The sequence below is a fragment of the Patella vulgata genome, chromosome 4 (assembly GCF_932274485.2).
Source record: "Patella vulgata chromosome 4, xgPatVulg1.2, whole genome shotgun sequence".
Classification (NCBI taxonomy): domain Eukaryota; kingdom Metazoa; phylum Mollusca; class Gastropoda; family Patellidae; genus Patella; species Patella vulgata.
The window spans coordinates 40,725,874-40,745,498 of NC_065882.2; the positions used below are offsets into that span (position 1 = coordinate 40,725,874).

A 19,625-nucleotide genomic window follows, 5' to 3' on the forward strand; every position below is an offset into this window, starting at 1 on the left:
AGGTTTAGATGTATGTATGTGTGTATGTAGAAAAAAGCTATACTCTTACATATTAGGATAAAGAAGAGCACACAAACAAAATCAGCTGAACAGTATTTAAATTTGAATATATATTGTAATGCGCCATTGCAAAGACAAATTGGTAGTGTAAATTCTTATACATTTATTATTTTATCATGGACCCTAAATGATATGTCAATGGTCAATAGATATTATATACTTTTTTTTTACCAAAGGACATGATACAATTTTGGTATTCATAAATATTTAAAATATAGTAAAAAATTCTTGACGAATACAACTGGCTGATTTCCAAACATTTTTAAAATCCAAAATCAAAACTATAGTCCCCTAATAAAAAAAACAAGGGGTGGCATCTTACATTTTCTTTTTCGTCAGATGATTTTATTTTTTCCAAACAATGACTGATTTAGTATGTATTATCAATAGTAATGGTAATCGTACAAAAGTCCATGCCTTACCCCATCATTTAGTATTTTTAATTGATAAATTCAACGTTATAGTTATAATCTGATTTAATTACGGCTTTTACACCATACAATCAATCCATACAACCAACAATCGCATCCGACCAACTGATCAGACAAATGGTCGGATGGACGGCTTATTGCAAGGATAGGATCAGTTCTATTCTCATACGACCAACTCATGCAACAGCAAATCAAAGTGCGTTGTAAGGCGTATGACGTCATATCTGACTTTGCAACCAGAATTCCTGTTTAAAGATGTCTTCTTCTGTCGCTTCATTTTTGGTTGTGTGTGTGATATGTCAATTAGGGACCAGTATATGTCTTTAAGTTTGTATTGTATGTATATTTGATGGATGGTTTGAGGCTATTGTAAGTTTCTTTTATATCTATATATGATTGGGGGATTATTTCTGAGTGGGTATAACTGTTGGAAGCATATCTTGGCAGAGTATCCCTTGTAGTTAATCCTAGCCAGTATATGTATAGGCCAACCCAGGGACTTTTGTTGTCCTTGATAGCATTTATTATGAGTTGTTGTTGCATTGCCTGGATTTTTAGTCGAATGTTTGGCACTTTAAGGCCACCATTTTTATGCTCAAGGTTCAAGGTGTTTCGATTAATTGTTTCACTTTTATTTTCCCAGATGAAATTGTAGATTATTTTATTTATGTTTTTAATAATTGAGTTTGAGGGAGGAACTATCCTAGCAACAAACCATAGTTTGCTGAGTATATAGGTGTTTAAGATGCATACTTTTTCTTTACATGAAAGAGAGTGATTTTCCCATGTCTGGATGGTTGAATTGATTATTTGAACAAGGGGTAGCCAGTTCTTTTCCATTTTATTTGAGCCAAACCAAATGCCTAGTAATTTTATAGCGTCTGTTTTAATATTAATATTTATATTTACAGGATAGGAGTAGTGTGATGGTTTTCCAACAGAAAGGATTTCAGTTTTATCATGGTTTAGTTTGGAGCCAGATATAGAGCCAAATGTTTTGAATTGTTCGAGGAGAGTGCTGTATGAAGAAAGTCTAGATATTATAGCAGAACAGTCATCTGCATGCTGAAATAACTTAATCTCTGAAGGGTGGTTAGGGATCCTGATGCCTTTTATGAGGATGTTTTTGTTTATGTATGAAGCAAGGGGGTTGATACACAATGAGTATAGAATCATGGATAGTGGACATCCTTGACGAATCGATCGGTTAATTTTAATATTTTGGGAAAAGGATCCATTTACTTGGACTTTACTAATCAAGTTTTTAAACAATATTGTAACCCAGTTAAGGATGTAATTTGGGAAATTAATATGTTTAAGTAGATTTATGATATAGTTGTGTTCAATGCGATCGAAGGCTTTTTCTTGGTCAAATGATAATATATAGGCACTGGACTCATTTGTGTTTATATAATTTAGTATTGTATCTATTGAATATAGGTTATCAAAAATGCTTTTATTTGGTCCAGCTCATGTTTGTGTATTAGAGATTAATTTGTTAATAACAGAATTTATTCTTGTGCTTAGAATTTTTGTTATGATTTTATAGTCCACACATAACAGGCTTATCGGTCTATAGTTCTTGAGTAATCGATGGTCGCCTTTATTCTTGTAGTTAATTGTTATGATACCAGTTCTCATTGTGTTAGATAATTCCCCCTGTAGATAGATGTTGTTTAATACTTCTGTTAAATCGTTTCCTATAATGTCAAAGAATTTTATGTAGAAATCTCCTGGAATACCATCTATACCCGGGCTACGGTTTGTTCTAAATTTTTGTAACGCCTTAAGGACTTCATCTCTAGATATAAAATGTGATATTGAATCTCTTTCCGTGTTTGTTAGTGTGTTTGTGTCACTGTTTTCGATATAGGACTTCATTAAGTTATCATTAATATTTTGAGAGGTATATAGTTGTTGGTAGAATTGGTGAATTGTGTCTAATATATCTTGTTTATTGTCACAGATTGTATTATTTTGATTGATCAGTTGTTTAATTTGTTTTTTTGCACCCTTTTTAACTTCTGCTAATTTATATATTTTAGAATTAGTAGATACATCAATTTGGGGTATTTCTAATTTTGAACGTATAACGTAGCCTTCTTTGGTATTATATTCTATAAGCTCAATTTTTGATTTAATCTCGTTTATAGAGTTATTCTTACTAGGCATTTCATTTTCTAGGGATTCCAGTTGTTGATAAAGGTTACTGAGGATATGTTTGTTCTCAACTGCTAAGGCTTGACAGTAATTTTGTGTAATATTTCTAATAGCTGCTTTACCTTTTTCCCACCATTGTATGTTGTCAATGATTTGGTATTTTTTGTTTTGCCAGCTTGACCAGAATGTTTTAATTTGATTTTGGTAGTTTTTATCATCTAGAATAGAATTGTTAAGTTTCCAATATCCTTTACCCCATTTAAGATTGTTAAGGTTGATATTTAGTTCCACTGCTTTATTGTCAGTGAAATGAAGTGGTATATGTTTAATTGATTTGATGTAAGTTGCATATTTATTACTTATGTAAATGCGGTCTAATCTGCTAGCATGTCCTTGTGAATTCTGATAGGTAAAAAGGGGAGTGTCAGGGGAGATAATTCTGTAACCATCACTTATATTAAGTAGATTTTGTATATCAAGTAGATATCTTATAGCATCTTTTGGATGGTTATTCATGTTGCCATGTTTGTTATCTTTACTATTTTCAATAAGGTTAAAATCACCAGTAATAATATAAGAATGTTGTGGATTATGAATAGTTTTGACATATTCAAGAAGTCTCTTGTAGTAATAAGTTTTCAATTCTCTCTTGCAGGGACCATATATATTGAATATTTGAATAGTTTCATTATTTGCATTTACCTCCAGATGTTGGAGCCTACCTGCTAATTCATCAGGTGTATTGTAGAGTTTATGTATAATGTTTGGGCTTAATAATAGGGCAATGCCAATCTTTGTTTAATTATATGCAGTGTATAAGTTATAGCCAGTTTCGTTTTCAACATTTTTTATTTGATGGACATTGGATTTTAGAATTTCTTGTATACAAACAATATCTAGTTTGTTAAATATATTGCTAATTTGTGTAATCTTTTGAAGATTTCCTTGTAGAGCGTTTATGGAGTAAATTAACATAATAATTAGGTAAATAATAGGGATAGAAGGCTTCATTGTTAACTAATATGGTTTCAAGAACTTATAACGTCTTAATTTGTTTGATCTCTAAACTTCTGTTTCGGTAAGCGGGGATTCCGCTCGAGCCCTTTTATCATCTATTTCTGTTTCGGATAAACTATCAAGGCTTCTTTCCCTTTTACTTGCTGTGTCACACTTAGTGACTGTAGAGTTATTTAACAATGAGACATCAGCGTCATAGTTAAGATTTGACTGCGATGTTTCAGGGATATCATGGGATGAGTTGTCAATGATACTGTTATCCTCTAAATAACTTTGACCCACTGAGGATCCTGTGTTAATGGGGGTGGAAGAAACATGACCACTAGATGTATCAATAATAGACTTATTAACATCATTGATAAAATGGCTATCAGGGCTGAGGATAACATTTGTTGTATCGGTAGTGATAGGAATGTCATTGTTGACTACTGTTGTTTTTATGGAGTCTAGAGTAGCTAAATCCTGGTTTAGACTTCCTGGGTTTGCGGATTTGACTTGACCAGAATTATAGACATTTGTTTTTGTCGTATTATTTTTTGAGGGGATAATATTATTGACACCAGGGTTATTGTCTTCACTAGGGTCATAACCTAAGACATGGTTATTGATATTTAGGTGCTCATGATTAGGTTCATAAATATTATCAATATTATGGGTGGGTTCAGTGGCTATATCAGCAGATACTATAGCACTGTTTGGACTAGTTTGGGGTTGAAGGGCAGGAAATTCCGTTTGATCATCAGGATTTGGTGCATTGGGGTTGGTTGGCAGAGTATATCTTTTGTCTGGTTTTGTACATTCACGGCCAAGATGCCCATGCAGGCCGCAGTTGTAACAAATTTTGCCCCTAGTTTGGCCCTCATATTTAATGGATACATGTATCCCTTTTATATAAATGTGCGATGGAATAGGTTTAAACATTTTTTTACATAAACAATTCTAACACCGCTTTCGACCGTTGGAAATGGTTTGAAGCAGGATCTGTCACATTTAACCAATTCACAATAGTTCGTCAATTTGTTAACCAGATATTTATTGTCCATTTCGAATGGTAGGCCGAAGACCGCAACAGGAATTGAATCAACAGGGTAGTCCCATGTGATGTTTCCAGCCGACTCTACTGTATAATTGCAATTCTTCACTGAGAAGGTCTTGAGATTCTCAAGAAATAACTCCTTGGCAAGTATATCCTTAAGAGTTAGGCAAAACTTGCCCTTACCTACATTTTGGAGACATTTTATATTGCTGATGTCAAAATCCTTAGCTTGTAGGAAATATAATATGTCTACTGAGGCAATACCAGTGGGGTGTGTCCTCACTGTGCCCACTTTTGATTAATCCAATTAAGGTCTAATTAGGATTAGTGGATTAAGCGGATTAGGATTAGGTGTTATATAGGTAATTAGATGGAAAAAAAACCCAAATATTTTATGTAATTTTTTTTTTATTTTCGATGTTTTATATATATTTAATAAAAATATAACATACATGGATATATCATACATCACATTAGCACTTTATAATTTAATGAAAATATAACAATTTTCGATGTTTTATATATAAAATATTTAATAAAAATATAACATACATGGATATGTCATACACCACATTAGCACTTTATAATTTAATGAAAATATAACAATTTTCGATGTTTTATATATAAAATATGTAATAAAAATATAACATACATGGATATATCATACATCACATTAGCACTTTATAATTTAATGAAAATATAACAATTTTCGATGTTTTATATATAAAATATGTAATAAAAGTATAACATACATGGGTATATCATACATCACACAAAAACAAGATAAACAATGAAAATTTACAATGTAGTTAAACGGGCTACGCCATCGGCATACTCGAATACAGTCTTTATACCGTTCTGAAGATCTGTTTTCAGAGTTTGGAGTCGGGTTTCTAGTTGCCTGTACTTTCTTCTCTTAGGCCGTAATTTTCCGTTGGCACCTAACTGGAGAATGGTTACTTCGGAGTAAGCTTGTTCATTCTTAAAAAAAGCCACCAACTTGAAAATATTTGGGTGAGGGGTGGCAATAATGGATGTTATCTTGGAATGCCATCCTTCAACATGGTTCGTTGTGCGTGAACCTTCAGTGTGGAAATGGTTCCACATCATTCTGTCATGCTGCCCCTCCACCCAGAACTCAGTTACGTAATCTGCAAATTGCAACACTCTGGCATCTTGGAGTGGTGCATCATCAAGGGCATGCAGCCATACATCTTCAACCTGCTGTATTGGAATAAATGGTAATGCTGCTGCTTGCTTGACGATTTTATTGATTTCTGGCACCCGAGAAAAATCTGCTTGTAGTCCATATTTCTGCGCATTGCGCCAAATACACTGACCAAAGTGAAAAAAACAACCTTTTAGTTCTGACCTCGGCAACACAGTTCTCACAGCATTTTGCATACTAACTTCGAAATCTGTAAACACATGGCCTGGGTTAAGATTAACATTGACAAGTGCCAATGTTTTGTCTCTAACACATCTGAGGAACTCAACATATGTTGCCTCCTTCTTATCGGGTAATAGTGCATACACCAAAGGGAACATTTTATTGTGTACAAAAGCATGTATAGTGTAGATCTGGGTGAATAAGGTAGGACTCATGCTAAATGTTTCATCACAGTATATAGTGTCTGCATTGGCGAGATGGTAAAGATTTTCTTGTGTGGAAAACACTAGAAACCTGCTGTCGGCTGCTGCGTGGAGAAGGAAGTCGTCTCCGGATGTGGTCTTGGTGTAAGAATCTGGAAGCTGGATATCGTTGCGGGTCTGAGGAAGTGCTGGGAGGATCTTTGCTCGGGCTCTATACAGGGAAGCACAGCAACTATAGAATGTTGGAATCTCTCTGATCATCTCACCTGAGTCACGGTCAGATCGAAGGGCTGTAAACAAACAAAAAGAAAATATTTATTATACATATTATTATATCATTAATACTCGACCAGACACTCGATTGGTTTGTTACGGAAGAACATGTTCAGTATGCTTTAACGTTGAATCATTTAAATCAACGGCACACAACATTAGAGATAAATACATACCTGATACTTCTTCTTGATAGATGGCACAGACTGGTTTGGTTTCCTCTTGCACCTTGGTTTTCATGGCAACGAGAAATTTGTCGACTGCCACCTTGTGTGGGTTAGCAACATGGTTGTGGTTTCTGGAATATTTGGTAATAAAGCCTTGGTGGGTGTTCAGGGTTGCTGGACAACCTTTTATACAACATCTCCAGTATACTCGTTCTGCCTTCCTATTCTTCACTCGGAATTTGTATTCTTCATGGACTAAGTTTTCTCCACCTTGAGCATTGGGGATGTACTGGATGTTTACTTGAACGTTTGCCATGATGAAATATGACAGACTGACTTCTGTGTGTCCTTATAAAGACCGTGTAATGTGTAGGCTTACTGAACATAATTCATATTATATTCAAGTGTCATTTTTTGAATAAAATTCATCACTTTAACGATTACAGTGAGTTCATCTCACCAATTATAAGACTGAATATTTAGTCACTTTCAATATTTGTTTTTTTCCATCTAATTACCTATAACACCTAATCCTAATCCGCTTAATACACTAATCCTAATTAGACCTTAATTGGATTAATCAAAAGTGGGCACAGTGAGATGTAACCACCAGTGGAGGGGTTATCATCGTCGGGAATCAGTTCAACAGTATTGTCACGAATTATACGGTTTGTTACACTCATCTCCCCATTAGGGTTAATTGTCATCTTTGTCGATTTTATGTAACTCATTGTCAATAAAACACTTCAACAGCTTGTATGTGGTCTTAATTACAGTTGAAAGGTGGTGAATCACGGTGGCCATAGACCGGCCATGACAATATGGCTGACACCAACACTGAGAATTCAAATGTCTTGTCACAGTAGAACTCGAATAGTTTATACAATTATCAACTCTGAGATATTAATCCATTACAGGGTATCTGGGTCGTATCTATACAAAAGATAAGATGGCCATTGTCGGACACTAAATAAATATAATCCTTATAAGACATATAGAAATAGATTTCACTAAAAATAAAACACACTTATATGGATATACTACTTCTGAATTTATTAACATGCTACGTTTCGATACACATACAGATATCGTTTTCAAGCAAATAATGAAAATCAACAATAAATGTGGTACAATATATAGGTAACAAGTGGAAACCATTTAACAGAATAATCAATGCTATCAACAACGCATTATCAAGATCAAAGAAGTTATATAAATAACATGATGAAAGAATAACACTAATAATACAAAAGGAAGAGATTAGAGGATAATTGACTACTAATAATACAAAAGGAAGAGATTAGAGGATAATTGACTACATGAAACCGTAACATCAAGACGCTAATTAACTATATGAAACCATAACTATAAGATGAGATGAAAGTCAGAGATAGAAACAATCATCACAAGTGAAACCTTAACTACAAGATGAAATAAAGGGGGGGGGGGGTCATACACTTATGACCACAGACACTTCTCATCACTAACACACACTAGTTAAGAATTAAATAAATCAACCCAAAGATTTGGGAGGAAATGTCCTGAGTCTCTGTTTAATTTTGGCTTATGTTTTTGAATTTCCAAAGCCTCGCGAAGAACTCTGCTTTTCCATGTTGATTGGTTTCTAGCTAGTATTTCTGTACTTTCCCATTTGATTTGGTGCTCTGGGTTTTGGTGAATATGTTCTGCTAGCGCTGATTTGTTTTGTTCTTGTTTTTTAACTGCTGTCTGATGCTCTTTAGTTCTGATTGAAATTGGACGGGATGTTTCGCCCACATAGGCCACATTACACTCACAATTTATTTTGTATATGACTCCCTTTGGGTCCTCTTTTGGTTTTAGTATTCTACCATCAGCTTTTAACATAGTTTTAAGTGTGGTTCCGCTACTGAACACTACCTCTGCACCGATTTGCTCTGTTAAAATTCTTTTTATTTGGTGGCTAGCTGGTCCTATAAATGGGATGGAGATAAAAAGCGGGCTAGTTCTTCTGATGGCAGTGGGTGGTTTGCAGGTATGAGTCAGTGTTTTCTTCATGGTGGCATTAACTGTATTAGCAGGGTAGTTATTGAATTCTGTAAGGACATGGTTGATATGCTGTAATTCATTATCGAGGAGGTCTTCATCACATATTAATTTTGCGCGTCTCGTTAAGGTACTAATAATTCCTGTTTTTACTTTGGTTGGGTGATTTGAACTATTATGTATGTATTGGTCAGTGTGGGTTGGCTTGCGGTAAACAGTGGTTTTTAGGTAATCTGCGGAGTTGTTTACTAATACATCAAGGAATGGTAATTGGTTGTCTTTTTCTAATTCTACTGTAAATTTCATTCGAGGGTGGATACTGTTGAGGTGTTCAAGAAGGTGTTGTGGATTCTGACCTAGTTCCAAAATGGCAAATACATCATCAACTTTTCTAATCCATGTTTTAGGTAGGATGGGTGAAGTCTTTAAGGCAGCTTCTTCGAAATGGGTCATATATACTTCTGTTATGAGAGGGCTTATGGGAGATCCCATGGGCAGTCCATGAACCTGTTCATAAATTTCTGATTGCCATGAGAAATATGAGGAATTGATACATTGCTCTGTAAGTTGAATGATACTGTCTATTTTGAGGTTTGTGGATAGTTCTTGGTAAATAGATTCTATTTTCTGCCTTAGCACTTGTATTGCTTCATCCCGTGGTATATTCGTAAACAAATCAACAACATCATAACTAACTAACTGACCATTCACCTAAAGAAAACAGTTATCAACCTCTCATCCCACACCCTTACAGATGATCAGATACACCTCCTATCGAAAGGACTTAAATTTATACCATCCAGTAGCAAACCACCAACAGAAACGTTCATCGTGAATATAGAAAAAGGTCTTCAGCAGCTAGCCCCGAATGGTAAAATAAATTACATCAGACACCAAATCAAAAAGATTCTAGAGAAACCAGCTATAACCAAACCTAACCTAACCAAAGAGGAAACCCGGGCAATCAAAGAATTAAAGGAAAATAAAGACATATCGATAGTAGCAGCTGACAAAGGTAAAGCCACAGTACTAATAGACACCAGTAACCTGAATGAATTAGTTAACAACACCTTGTCAGACAGCTCAACCTACAAACAACTTAAAAAGGACCCTACGGCCAAACTAGACAGACAACTTAAATCTACATTAAAAACCCTTCGCGACAACAATGAAATAGATAAACAACTTTATGAGAAATTAAATATATCCCATCCAACGCCACCTTATGCTAGAGTACAAGTTAAAATCCACAAAGACCCTATCAAAATTAGACTGTTAACATGTTCTCGTGGATCAGTGTACTATAATACAGCACAGTATATTTCTAAACTGTTATCACCAATTGCTACTAGTGCTAGTTCCTACATCAAAGATTCATCAGAATTCTGTCATAGACTTAAACAAAATAATGTGAATGGTCAGTTAGTTAGTTATGATGTTGTTGATTTGTTTACGAATATACCACGGGATGAAGCAATACAAGTGCTAAGGCAGAAAATAGAATCTATTTACCAAGAACTATCCACAAACCTCAAAATAGACAGTATCATTCAACTTACAGAGCAATGTATCAATTCCTCATATTTCTCATGGCAATCAGAAATTTATGAACAGGTTCATGGACTGCCCATGGGATCTCCCATAAGCCCTCTCATAACAGAAGTATATATGACCCATTTCGAAGAAGCTGCCTTAAAGACTTCACCCATCCTACCTAAAACATGGATTAGAAAAGTTGATGATGTATTTGCCATTTTGGAACTAGGTCAGAATCCACAACACCTTCTTGAACACCTCAACAGTATCCACCCTCGAATGAAATTTACAGTAGAATTAGAAAAAGACAACCAATTACCATTCCTTGATGTATTAGTAAACAACTCCGCAGATTACCTAAAAACCACTGTTTACCGCAAGCCAACCCACACTGACCAATACATACATAATAGTTCAAATCACCCAACCAAAGTAAAAACAGGAATTATTAGTACCTTAACGAGACGCGCAAAATTAATATGTGATGAAGACCTCCTCGATAATGAATTACAGCATATCAACCATGTCCTTACAGAATTCAATAACTACCCTGCTAATACAGTTAATGCCACCATGAAGAAAACACTGACTCATACCTGCAAACCACCCACTGCCATCAGAAGAACTAGCCCGCTTTTTATCTCCATCCCATTTATAGGACCAGCTAGCCACCAAATAAAAAGAATTTTAACAGAGCAAATCGGTGCAGAGGTAGTGTTCAGTAGCGGAACCACACTTAAAACTATGTTAAAAGCTGATGGTAGAATACTAAAACCAAAAGAGGACCCAAAGGGAGTCATATACAAAATAAATTGTGAGTGTAATGTGGCCTATGTGGGCGAAACATCCCGTCCAATTTCAATCAGAACTAAAGAGCATCAGACAGCAGTTAAAAAACAAGAACAAAACAAATCAGCGCTAGCAGAACATATTCACCAAAACCCAGAGCACCAAATCAAATGGGAAAGTACAGAAATACTAGCTAGAAACCAATCAACATGGAAAAGCAGAGTTCTTCGCGAGGCTTTGGAAATTCAAAAACATAAGCCAAAATTAAACAGAGACTCAGGACATTTCCTCCCAAATCTTTGGGTTGATTTATTTAATTCTTAACTAGTGTGTGTTAGTGATGAGAAGTGTCTGTGGTCATAAGTGTATGACCCCCCCCCCCTTTATTTCATCTTGTAGTTAAGGTTTCACTTGTGATGATTGTTTCTATCTCTGACTTTCATCTCATCTTATAGTTATGGTTTCATATAGTTAATTAGCGTCTTGATGTTACGGTTTCATGTAGTCAATTATCCTCTAATCTCTTCCTTTTGTATTATTAGTAGTCAATTATCCTCTAATCTCTTCCTTTTGTATTATTAGTGTTATTCTTTCATCATGTTATTTATATAACTTCTTTGATCTTGATAATGCGTTGTTGATAGCATTGATTATTCTGTTAAATGGTTTCCACTTGTTACCTATATATTGTACCACATTTATTGTTGATTTTCATTATTTGCTTGAAAACGATATCTGTATGTGTATCGAAACGTAGCATGTTAATAAATTCAGAAGTAGTATATCCATATAAGTGTGTTTTATTTTTACTAAATAAATAGCTCTTTATAAACGCCAGTAGAGGGAGAGCTATCAAGACACGTCTTGTCAGCTCGGCTACCACACGCTCGGCTTCTCTAGTCATTATCAAGCTATGATAAAAAATGAAAATATGACAGGACAATATATACATGTACACAACAATGCTCAGTTAATGCTGACTAACCCGGAATCTAACTTAATTACGTGTACCTAATGGTAATTTGATTTAATTGAACGCTAATAAGTAATAATACCAATTAACCTAAAAATGGACTAATTGATTAATGGATAAGTTGTTGTGGAGTATACACAATGATTAGTGGGTTTTAATAATACAAACGTTGAAAGAAAATGAAAATTGATGAAATGTTAACAACGACCCCTTTCACTGAAATAAACACAAATGATAAAAGAATATAGATTGTTGTGGAGTATTTACAACGATTTGATGAGGTTTTGATAATGACAACATCCCAAGAAGATGAGATTTGATTGGTGTTATGACAAAAATAATTGATATGTGCATGTTGATGCGAGTGATTCTACTGATATACGAAAAACCCTTAGAACAATGACTGCACAAATGATCAATGTCCCCTGAAGGCTGACAATTTAAAATATTGAGTGGTACTTGACTGGATGTTATAGTGATGTAGAAAGGCAGGGTTAGAACTATTGAGTGCATTAAATTACAATAACCGCAGGCTACTATAAAAATCCATAAAAACCCCATGAAAGCCCGTCTGCTGGTGTGTTCTCGAGATTCAGTCTTCTACAACACAGCCCAATATTTATCAAAACTACTTTCCTCACTTGGTACAACTGCATCGTCCGTCATCAAAGATTCAGGTGAACTCTGTGAGAAACTGCAGAATATTCAAAACCCCAGGAGGATGGTCTCATATGATGTTGTAGATTTGTTTACAAATGTACCAAGGGAAGAGGCCCTGAAGATTCTACGCAAGCGCATAGAAAGTTTAGACAACCCACTAGAGACTTCCCTATCAACAGACAACATCATACTCTTGTTGAAACAATGCATCAATTCAACATATTTCTCCTGGGGTGACGATTTTTACGAACAGACCAATGGATTACCTATGGGAAGCCCCCTCTCCCCTTTAATTTCAGAAATATTTTTAACTGATTTAGAAGAGAAGGCGCTTCAAACATCCACCGTAACCCCAACATGCTTCTTTAGGCAAGTGGATGATACCTTTGTTATTATCAATCAACAAGATGATCCAGAAACACTGTTACAACACCTCAACAGGCAACACCCACGTATAAAATTCACAATGGAAACCGAAAATGATAACCAACTACCCTTTCTCGATGTTTGTGTATCTAAAACCAACAACTCGATCCGTACCAGTGTCTATAGAAAAACAACCCACACCGACCAATACATTCACTTCAAATCTAATCACCCGAATAGCGTCAAATCAGCCACAATTTCAACTCTGGTGAACCGTGCGAAAATATAAGATATAAGTGCAGTCGAGCCGACAAGACGTGTCTTGAAAGCTCTCTTCTCTAACCTGTGTTGTTAAAGAGTTATTTAGTATTCGATAATGGCCATCTAATCGTTTAAATAGATGCGATCCAGATACCCCTGAAATGATATAATACCACAGCATTAAATAATTATAATACTCGTATTCAAGTTAGACAAGACTTTAGTATTCTCAGTTGGCGACAGCCTTACTGTCATGGCCGTCATGGCCGCCGTGACTCACTATAAACACTAAGACAACCTCAACTCACTAATTATAACCAGAGACAAGCTGTTAAAAGTAATTTATTGACAAGGAGTTTCATAAAATCTACAAAGATGACAATTAACCCCAATGGGGAAATGAATGTTACAAACCATATAAATAGAGACAATACAGGGGAGCTTATACCTGATGATGATAACTCCTCGACTGGGATAGCTTCTGTCGACATCCTATACTTCTTGCAGGCTAAGGATTATAACGTCAGCAATATAAAATGTCTGCAAAATGTAGGTAAAGGTAAATATTGCCTTACCCTCCGAGATATCCTTTCTAAGGATATCTTTCTTGAAACCTTCAAGAACTTTTCTGTGAAGAACTGCAATTTCACAGTTGAAGCTGCAGGCAACATCACATGGGACTACCCTGTAGACTCGATTCCGGTAGCCGTCTTTGGCTTACCTTTCGAGATGGACAATAAATATCTTGTTAACAAATTGATAAATTATTGTGAGTTGGTCAAATGTGACAGCTCTACCTTCAAACCATTTCCAACTGTGGAAAGTGGTGTTAGAATTGTGTATGTAAAAAAAATGTTTAAACCCATCCCTTCTCACATATATGTAAAGGGGATACATGTATCCATTAAATATGAGGGCCAAATTCGGGGCAAAGTCTGTTACAACTGTGGCCTTCATGGTCATCTTGGCCGCGAATGTTCAAAACCTGATAAAAGATTCAGCCTTGGAGACAACCCTAAAGCCCCAAATCCAGACAGTCGAATTGAATTTCCTGCTCTGCACCCCAACCCAGCCCAAATAGTGGTTTAATATCTTCGGAAACAGCCTCAGAATTTACTCATAGCAATAATAATAATGAACCTATATATGAGAACCAAGATATCATAAACCATGTCCTTGATAAATTCCCTAGGGAAGAAAAGAACTTTAATGTCAATACTGTTAATCACTCCCATAATAATACCACAAAAACTAATGAGATAATAACCGGTCAAGCCAATTCCAAAGACCCAGGAAGTCTAAACCATGACTTGTCAACCTTAAGTTCCATTATAAAATCAGTAAACAACAATGACAACTCTACCCTTACCAGTACTGCAAATGTTATCCTCGGCCCCGATAGCCATGCTAAGAATGATGTTAACAAATCTATTGATGATACACCTAGTAGTTATGTCTCTTCCACCCCTATTAATACAGGACCTGTTCTGAAATGATTAATGATTAAAGGGAAACAACTCTTGTTTTCTGTTTGACTCTTCTTTTGGGAGATAAAAAAATGTTGTAGAGTTGGGTTGGCAGCCATATTTTAAAACCATGTGTTTTTCTTTGTAAAAATCTTGTATAGTCAAGATATGTGAGTATTGAGTATAGAAAGGCAATAGTCTTTAATAAACATGTTTCCTATTTAACCGAGTATCGTTTCTAAAATCCAAAACATGGTCCGACGAGACGGATACAGTTGTTCCAGTCAATCTCTTGAGTTTAGTTCATGTGCCAGTCGACCTATAGTAATTATCTTATAAATATATTGACAATTGTTATTATGTCTACGACCAGTAACGACGCAGACAGGCGTGGTGATGTGGCCAAGAAAAAAAAACCGTATCAGATGGGGGCATAGGGCCTTTGTTACAAGAATTATTCAGAGTGTACAAGAATTATTAGCTCAGTTTGATGGATCTCCTTCTTCAGTGGAAAGTTTAGAAGTACACAGAATTTCTTTAACAGAAAAGAAAGTCATTTTAGCATCTTACGATGAAAAAGTATTAGAAGATATTGAAGGATGAAGATGAAGTGGGTAATGATATATTTGAATCAAGTGAATTTGCTGACACTATTAATAGAACTTTATTTAAAATTAAATTGTGTTTACATAATAATGAGAAGGCCAGTGAAAAATCGAGTACCATTATAGCTGATAGTTCTGCTTTGAGTAGCCCTAGTAATCCATCTAGAGAAACTTTTGTCAGTAAGACTAAATTGCCAAAATTGTGTTTGCCTAGATTTTCTGGCGATTCGAAGCTGTGGCAGCCGTTTTGGGATAGCTTCCGGGCTGCAGTAGACAATAACAGTGACATTTCAAGTGTTGAGAAATTTAATTATTTAAAGAGTCTGTTGGACGGACCAGCATCTTCTTGTGTAGCAGGTTTGTCTTTAATAAGTGAAAACTATGAAGCAGCAATTCAGCTTTTAAAAGATAGGTTCGCAAATAAGCAAGTTATTTTTTCTGGACATATGGACATTTTACTTAATTTACAACCTGTTACGAGTGGTTGTGAAGTTAAATATATTCGTAGATTATACGACACCATTGAGGTCCAGATAAGAAGTCTAAAATCTATGGGTGTACAATCTGAATCGTATGGTAATATTCTTATTCCTATTATTATGAATAAACTTCCTGAAGAGTTACGTTTATTTATTAGCCGTGGAGTTAAAGATTGGAGTGTGGACGAAGTCTTGGATATTTTAAAAACTGAACTTGAAGCTAGAGAGCGAGTTAATTTAATGCATAGCAATTCTAACAAGAAACCCAGGTATTCTTTGAACAACGTATACAGTCCTCAATCCAGATCGCATCGAGTGAATCCCTCAACAGCTTCAACTTTATTTTCGAGTAAAGATCAAAGATCTGTGCCGTATTGTGTGTTTTGTGCTCAGCAACACCCATCTGTAAACTGCACGTCCGTTACTGACATTTCAGCTCGCAAATCTATATTAAGTTATAAAGCAAAGTGTTTTTTGTGTTTACGTTCTGGACATGTGTTACGGAATTGTCCTAATCACGACTATAAATGCGTTAATTGCGGAGAAAGACATAATAAAGCTATTTGTACTTATAGGCCGCCGAGTTATGTTAATAAAACTGAAACTGGACAATCGAGTCAAAACTGTGACATCTAACATGACTTGTACAGGTGATCAAAATTCTATTGTTACAAACCGCTGTAGGGTTTGTAAGTGGTAATGGTAATTCTAGGGGATCGTATAAGAACATTGTATTTGATTTGTGCAGTCAAAGAACATATATTACTGATACAACACGCAGATTGTTAAATTTAATAACTGTTGGACGTGAAAATTTACTTATTAAAACCTTTGGGGAGGAAACTCCTCTAAGTTAAGATTGTGTGACATTGTTCAATTTACTGTTGCAGGTGATGATGGTTTACATTTGTATGTTACAGCGTATTGTGTACCTTCTATATGCAATGCCATAATTAGCGATCAATTAACGTGTAAAGCTTTAGAAAAGTACCAACATTTACAGGGTTTGAAATTAGCGAATCCATCTGGGCATTCTGATTTTACAGTTGATATATTAATTGGGGCAAATGTCTACTACATTTTGAAGGACACGTATGCATAAGACTATACATGTTTAGAGTGCATAGTTAAGAATTACTCTCGAATCACGGCAAAGATAGACTTTAAAATTGCAAACTATAACTGTATTTAGGTTACCGGTCTTACAAATAGAAATAAGACAAATAGAACTTGCAACGGGAGTCGAAAGCGCTTTCAAATCAGACATAAGAAGCTCGTACTTACCGCAAAAATGAAATGAACGCGACACAAGTCTCCGATGTCAGAGAATATTAGTAAAGTATAACCGCTATCAAATCCACACAAAAATCCAAGGCACTCATTTTATTTTAGAAAAGAATAACTGTAGGCTCGATAGAAGAGCCTATTCTACATGAACCCCAAATCAATGACGGATGGAGGGATAGAGGGAGGGACAGACGGAAGAACAGAGGGTGAAGGGATGAATGAACAGAGGGAGGGAGGGACATAGGGTGAGACAGATGGAGTGGCCGAGGAACAGGCAGAGGGACAGGGAGGGAGAGACAGAGGGTGAGACAGATGGAGACGATGGGATGGGTGGACAGAGGGAGGGACAGATCGAGGGAGGGACAGAGGGTAAGAAGAAGCAAAGACAGGGAGTAGCCGAGGGAGGACAGAGAGAGGGAGGGACAGAGAGATAGGAGGGAGAGACAGATGGATGGAGGGATAGACAGATGGAGGGAAGGACAGATAGGAGGGACAAATGGCGGGAGGGATAGAAGGACAGAGGGAGTGACCGAGGGACAGACAGTGAGAAAGCTGGAGGCAGGGTCAAATAGGAGGGAAAGGCAGATGAAGAGAAAGACGGGGGAGGGACAAACAGCAGGAGGGAAAGACACAGAGGGAGAGAGGGACTCAGAGGGAGGAACAGACAGATGGAGGGATAGAGAGAGGGACAGACTGATGGAGGGAGAGAGGGACAGACTGATGGAGGGATAGAGGGAGGGACAGACTGATGGAGGAATAGAGGGAAGGACAGATGGGGGAGGGACAGATAGGAGGGATAGAGGGAGGGAAAGACGGAGTGAGGGAGGGCGGGACAGACAGAGGCAGTGACCGACACAGTGAGGAAGGGACAGAGGGAGAGATAGATAGAGGGAAAGACTAAGGAAGGGACAGCTAGAAGGAGAAGTGACAAAGGAACAGACAGATGAAGAGAAAGACGAAGGAAGGGTTAGATAGGAGGAACAGGCGGATGGAGGGAAAGATGAAGGGGGGGAGCAAACACTGGGAGGGAAAGACGGATGGAGGGACAAACAGCGGGAGGGAAAGGCGGAGGGAGGAACGGGGGGGGGGGATGGAGGGAGCGACAGGGACAGGGGATGGAGGGACAGAGAGATGGAGGTACAGGTGAAGTGTTGGGTGGACAGAGGAAGGGACAGATGGAGGGAGGGACAGGGGGTAAGACAGATGGAGTGACCAAGGGACAGGTAGGTAGAGAGAGAGACAGAGGGAGGGACAGAGTAGGGAGGGGCGGAGGCAGATGAATGGAGGGATAGACAGACGGAAGGACAGAGATGGGGGGATAGACATGGATGGATGGAGGGAAAGATGAAGGGGGGGACAAACACTGGGAGGGAAAGACGGATGGAGGGACAAACAGCGGGAGGGAAAGACGGAGTTAGGGACACAGAGGGAGGAACAGGGGGATGGAGGGAGCGACAGAGACAGGGAGGGACAGGGGATGGAGGGATAGAGGGAGGGACAGACGGAAGGACAGAGATAGCGGGACAGACAGAGAGATGAAGGCACAGCTAAGTGTTGGGTGGATAGAGGCAGTGACAGATGGAGGGACAGGGAGTAAGACAGATGGAGTGACCAAGGGACAGACAGAGGGACAGGGAGAGAGGGACAGGGGAGGGAGGGACGAAGGCAGGGGCATATAGGAGGGGCAGATAGGAGGGATAGAGGGAGGGACAAACAGCAGGAGGGAAAGACGGAGTGAGGGAGGAACAGGGAGAGGGAAGGACAGAGGGAGGGAGGGACAGATGGGTGGAGGGAAAGGCGGAGGCGATAGAGGGATGGACAGACAGAGAGAAAGGGCAGACAGAGAGATGGAGGGACAGATGAAGGGAGGGGTTGACAGAGGGAGGGACAGATGGATGGAGGGAAAGGCGGAGGCGATAGAGGGAGGGACAAACAGCAGGAGGGAAAGACGGAGGGAGGGACAGGGGACAGATGGGTGTAGGGAGGGAGGGGAGGGGACAGATGGATGGGTAGAGGGAGGGACAGACAGGTCCTGTGTACACATTGGCATATGAAAAAGAACCCTTGACAGGTGGAATTCCAAGTAAGAGTAGGCCACAGACAGGCCAAAATTTCCCTCCCCATCTTCATTAGCCTAGTATGAGTAGAACAGTATTGTCTTCTCCATTTCATTTCCTTTCTTTTGTCAGTTGCAAGTAGGCCTATCTAGTAATTAGGATGGTATGCAAAACAAATATGCATAGCCTAGAGGCCTACTGCCGAGTATTGGCCTTGGCCTTGCTTGACACAGATGGAAATCAAAGGAGTATGGTGTAATTGCCACACTAGGCCTATTTGATTCATTTATATTCTTGGGAAGAGTTGTGAACAGGGCAGAGAAAGCACGTGGGTATGATGGGTAGCCTACTCCGGATTGTGACTTATTAATTAAAGTTAATGAT

At 37.6% G+C, this 19,625-nt stretch overlaps 1 protein-coding gene across 1 annotated transcript; it reads right to left on the reverse strand.

Moving 5' to 3' along the window:
* Positions 1 to 5,361: 5,361 nt before the first annotated feature.
* LOC126818829 (uncharacterized) lies at positions 5,362 to 7,320 on the reverse strand. Its single transcript, XM_050546463.2, has 2 exons — positions 6,747 to 7,320; positions 5,362 to 6,587 (listed from the first exon to the last, which is right to left on the reverse strand). The coding sequence occupies exons 1-2, from the start codon at positions 7,051 to 7,053 to the stop codon at positions 5,503 to 5,505; spliced, it is 1,392 nt and encodes a 463-aa protein (XP_050402420.1). The 5' UTR covers positions 7,054 to 7,320; the 3' UTR covers positions 5,362 to 5,502.
* Positions 7,321 to 19,625: the final 12,305 nt, after the last annotated feature.

Excerpts from the sequence above, each read along its gene's own strand:
- LOC126818829 (XM_050546463.2), bottom strand. The coding sequence starts at position 7,053 with ATGGCAAACGTTCAAGTAAACATCCAGTACATCCCCAATGCTCAAGGT. Across the intron at positions 6,588-6,746 it reads CTATCAAGAAGAAGTATCAG|CCCTTCGATCTGACCGTGAC; the intron begins GTATGTATTTAT and ends GTTTGTTTACAG.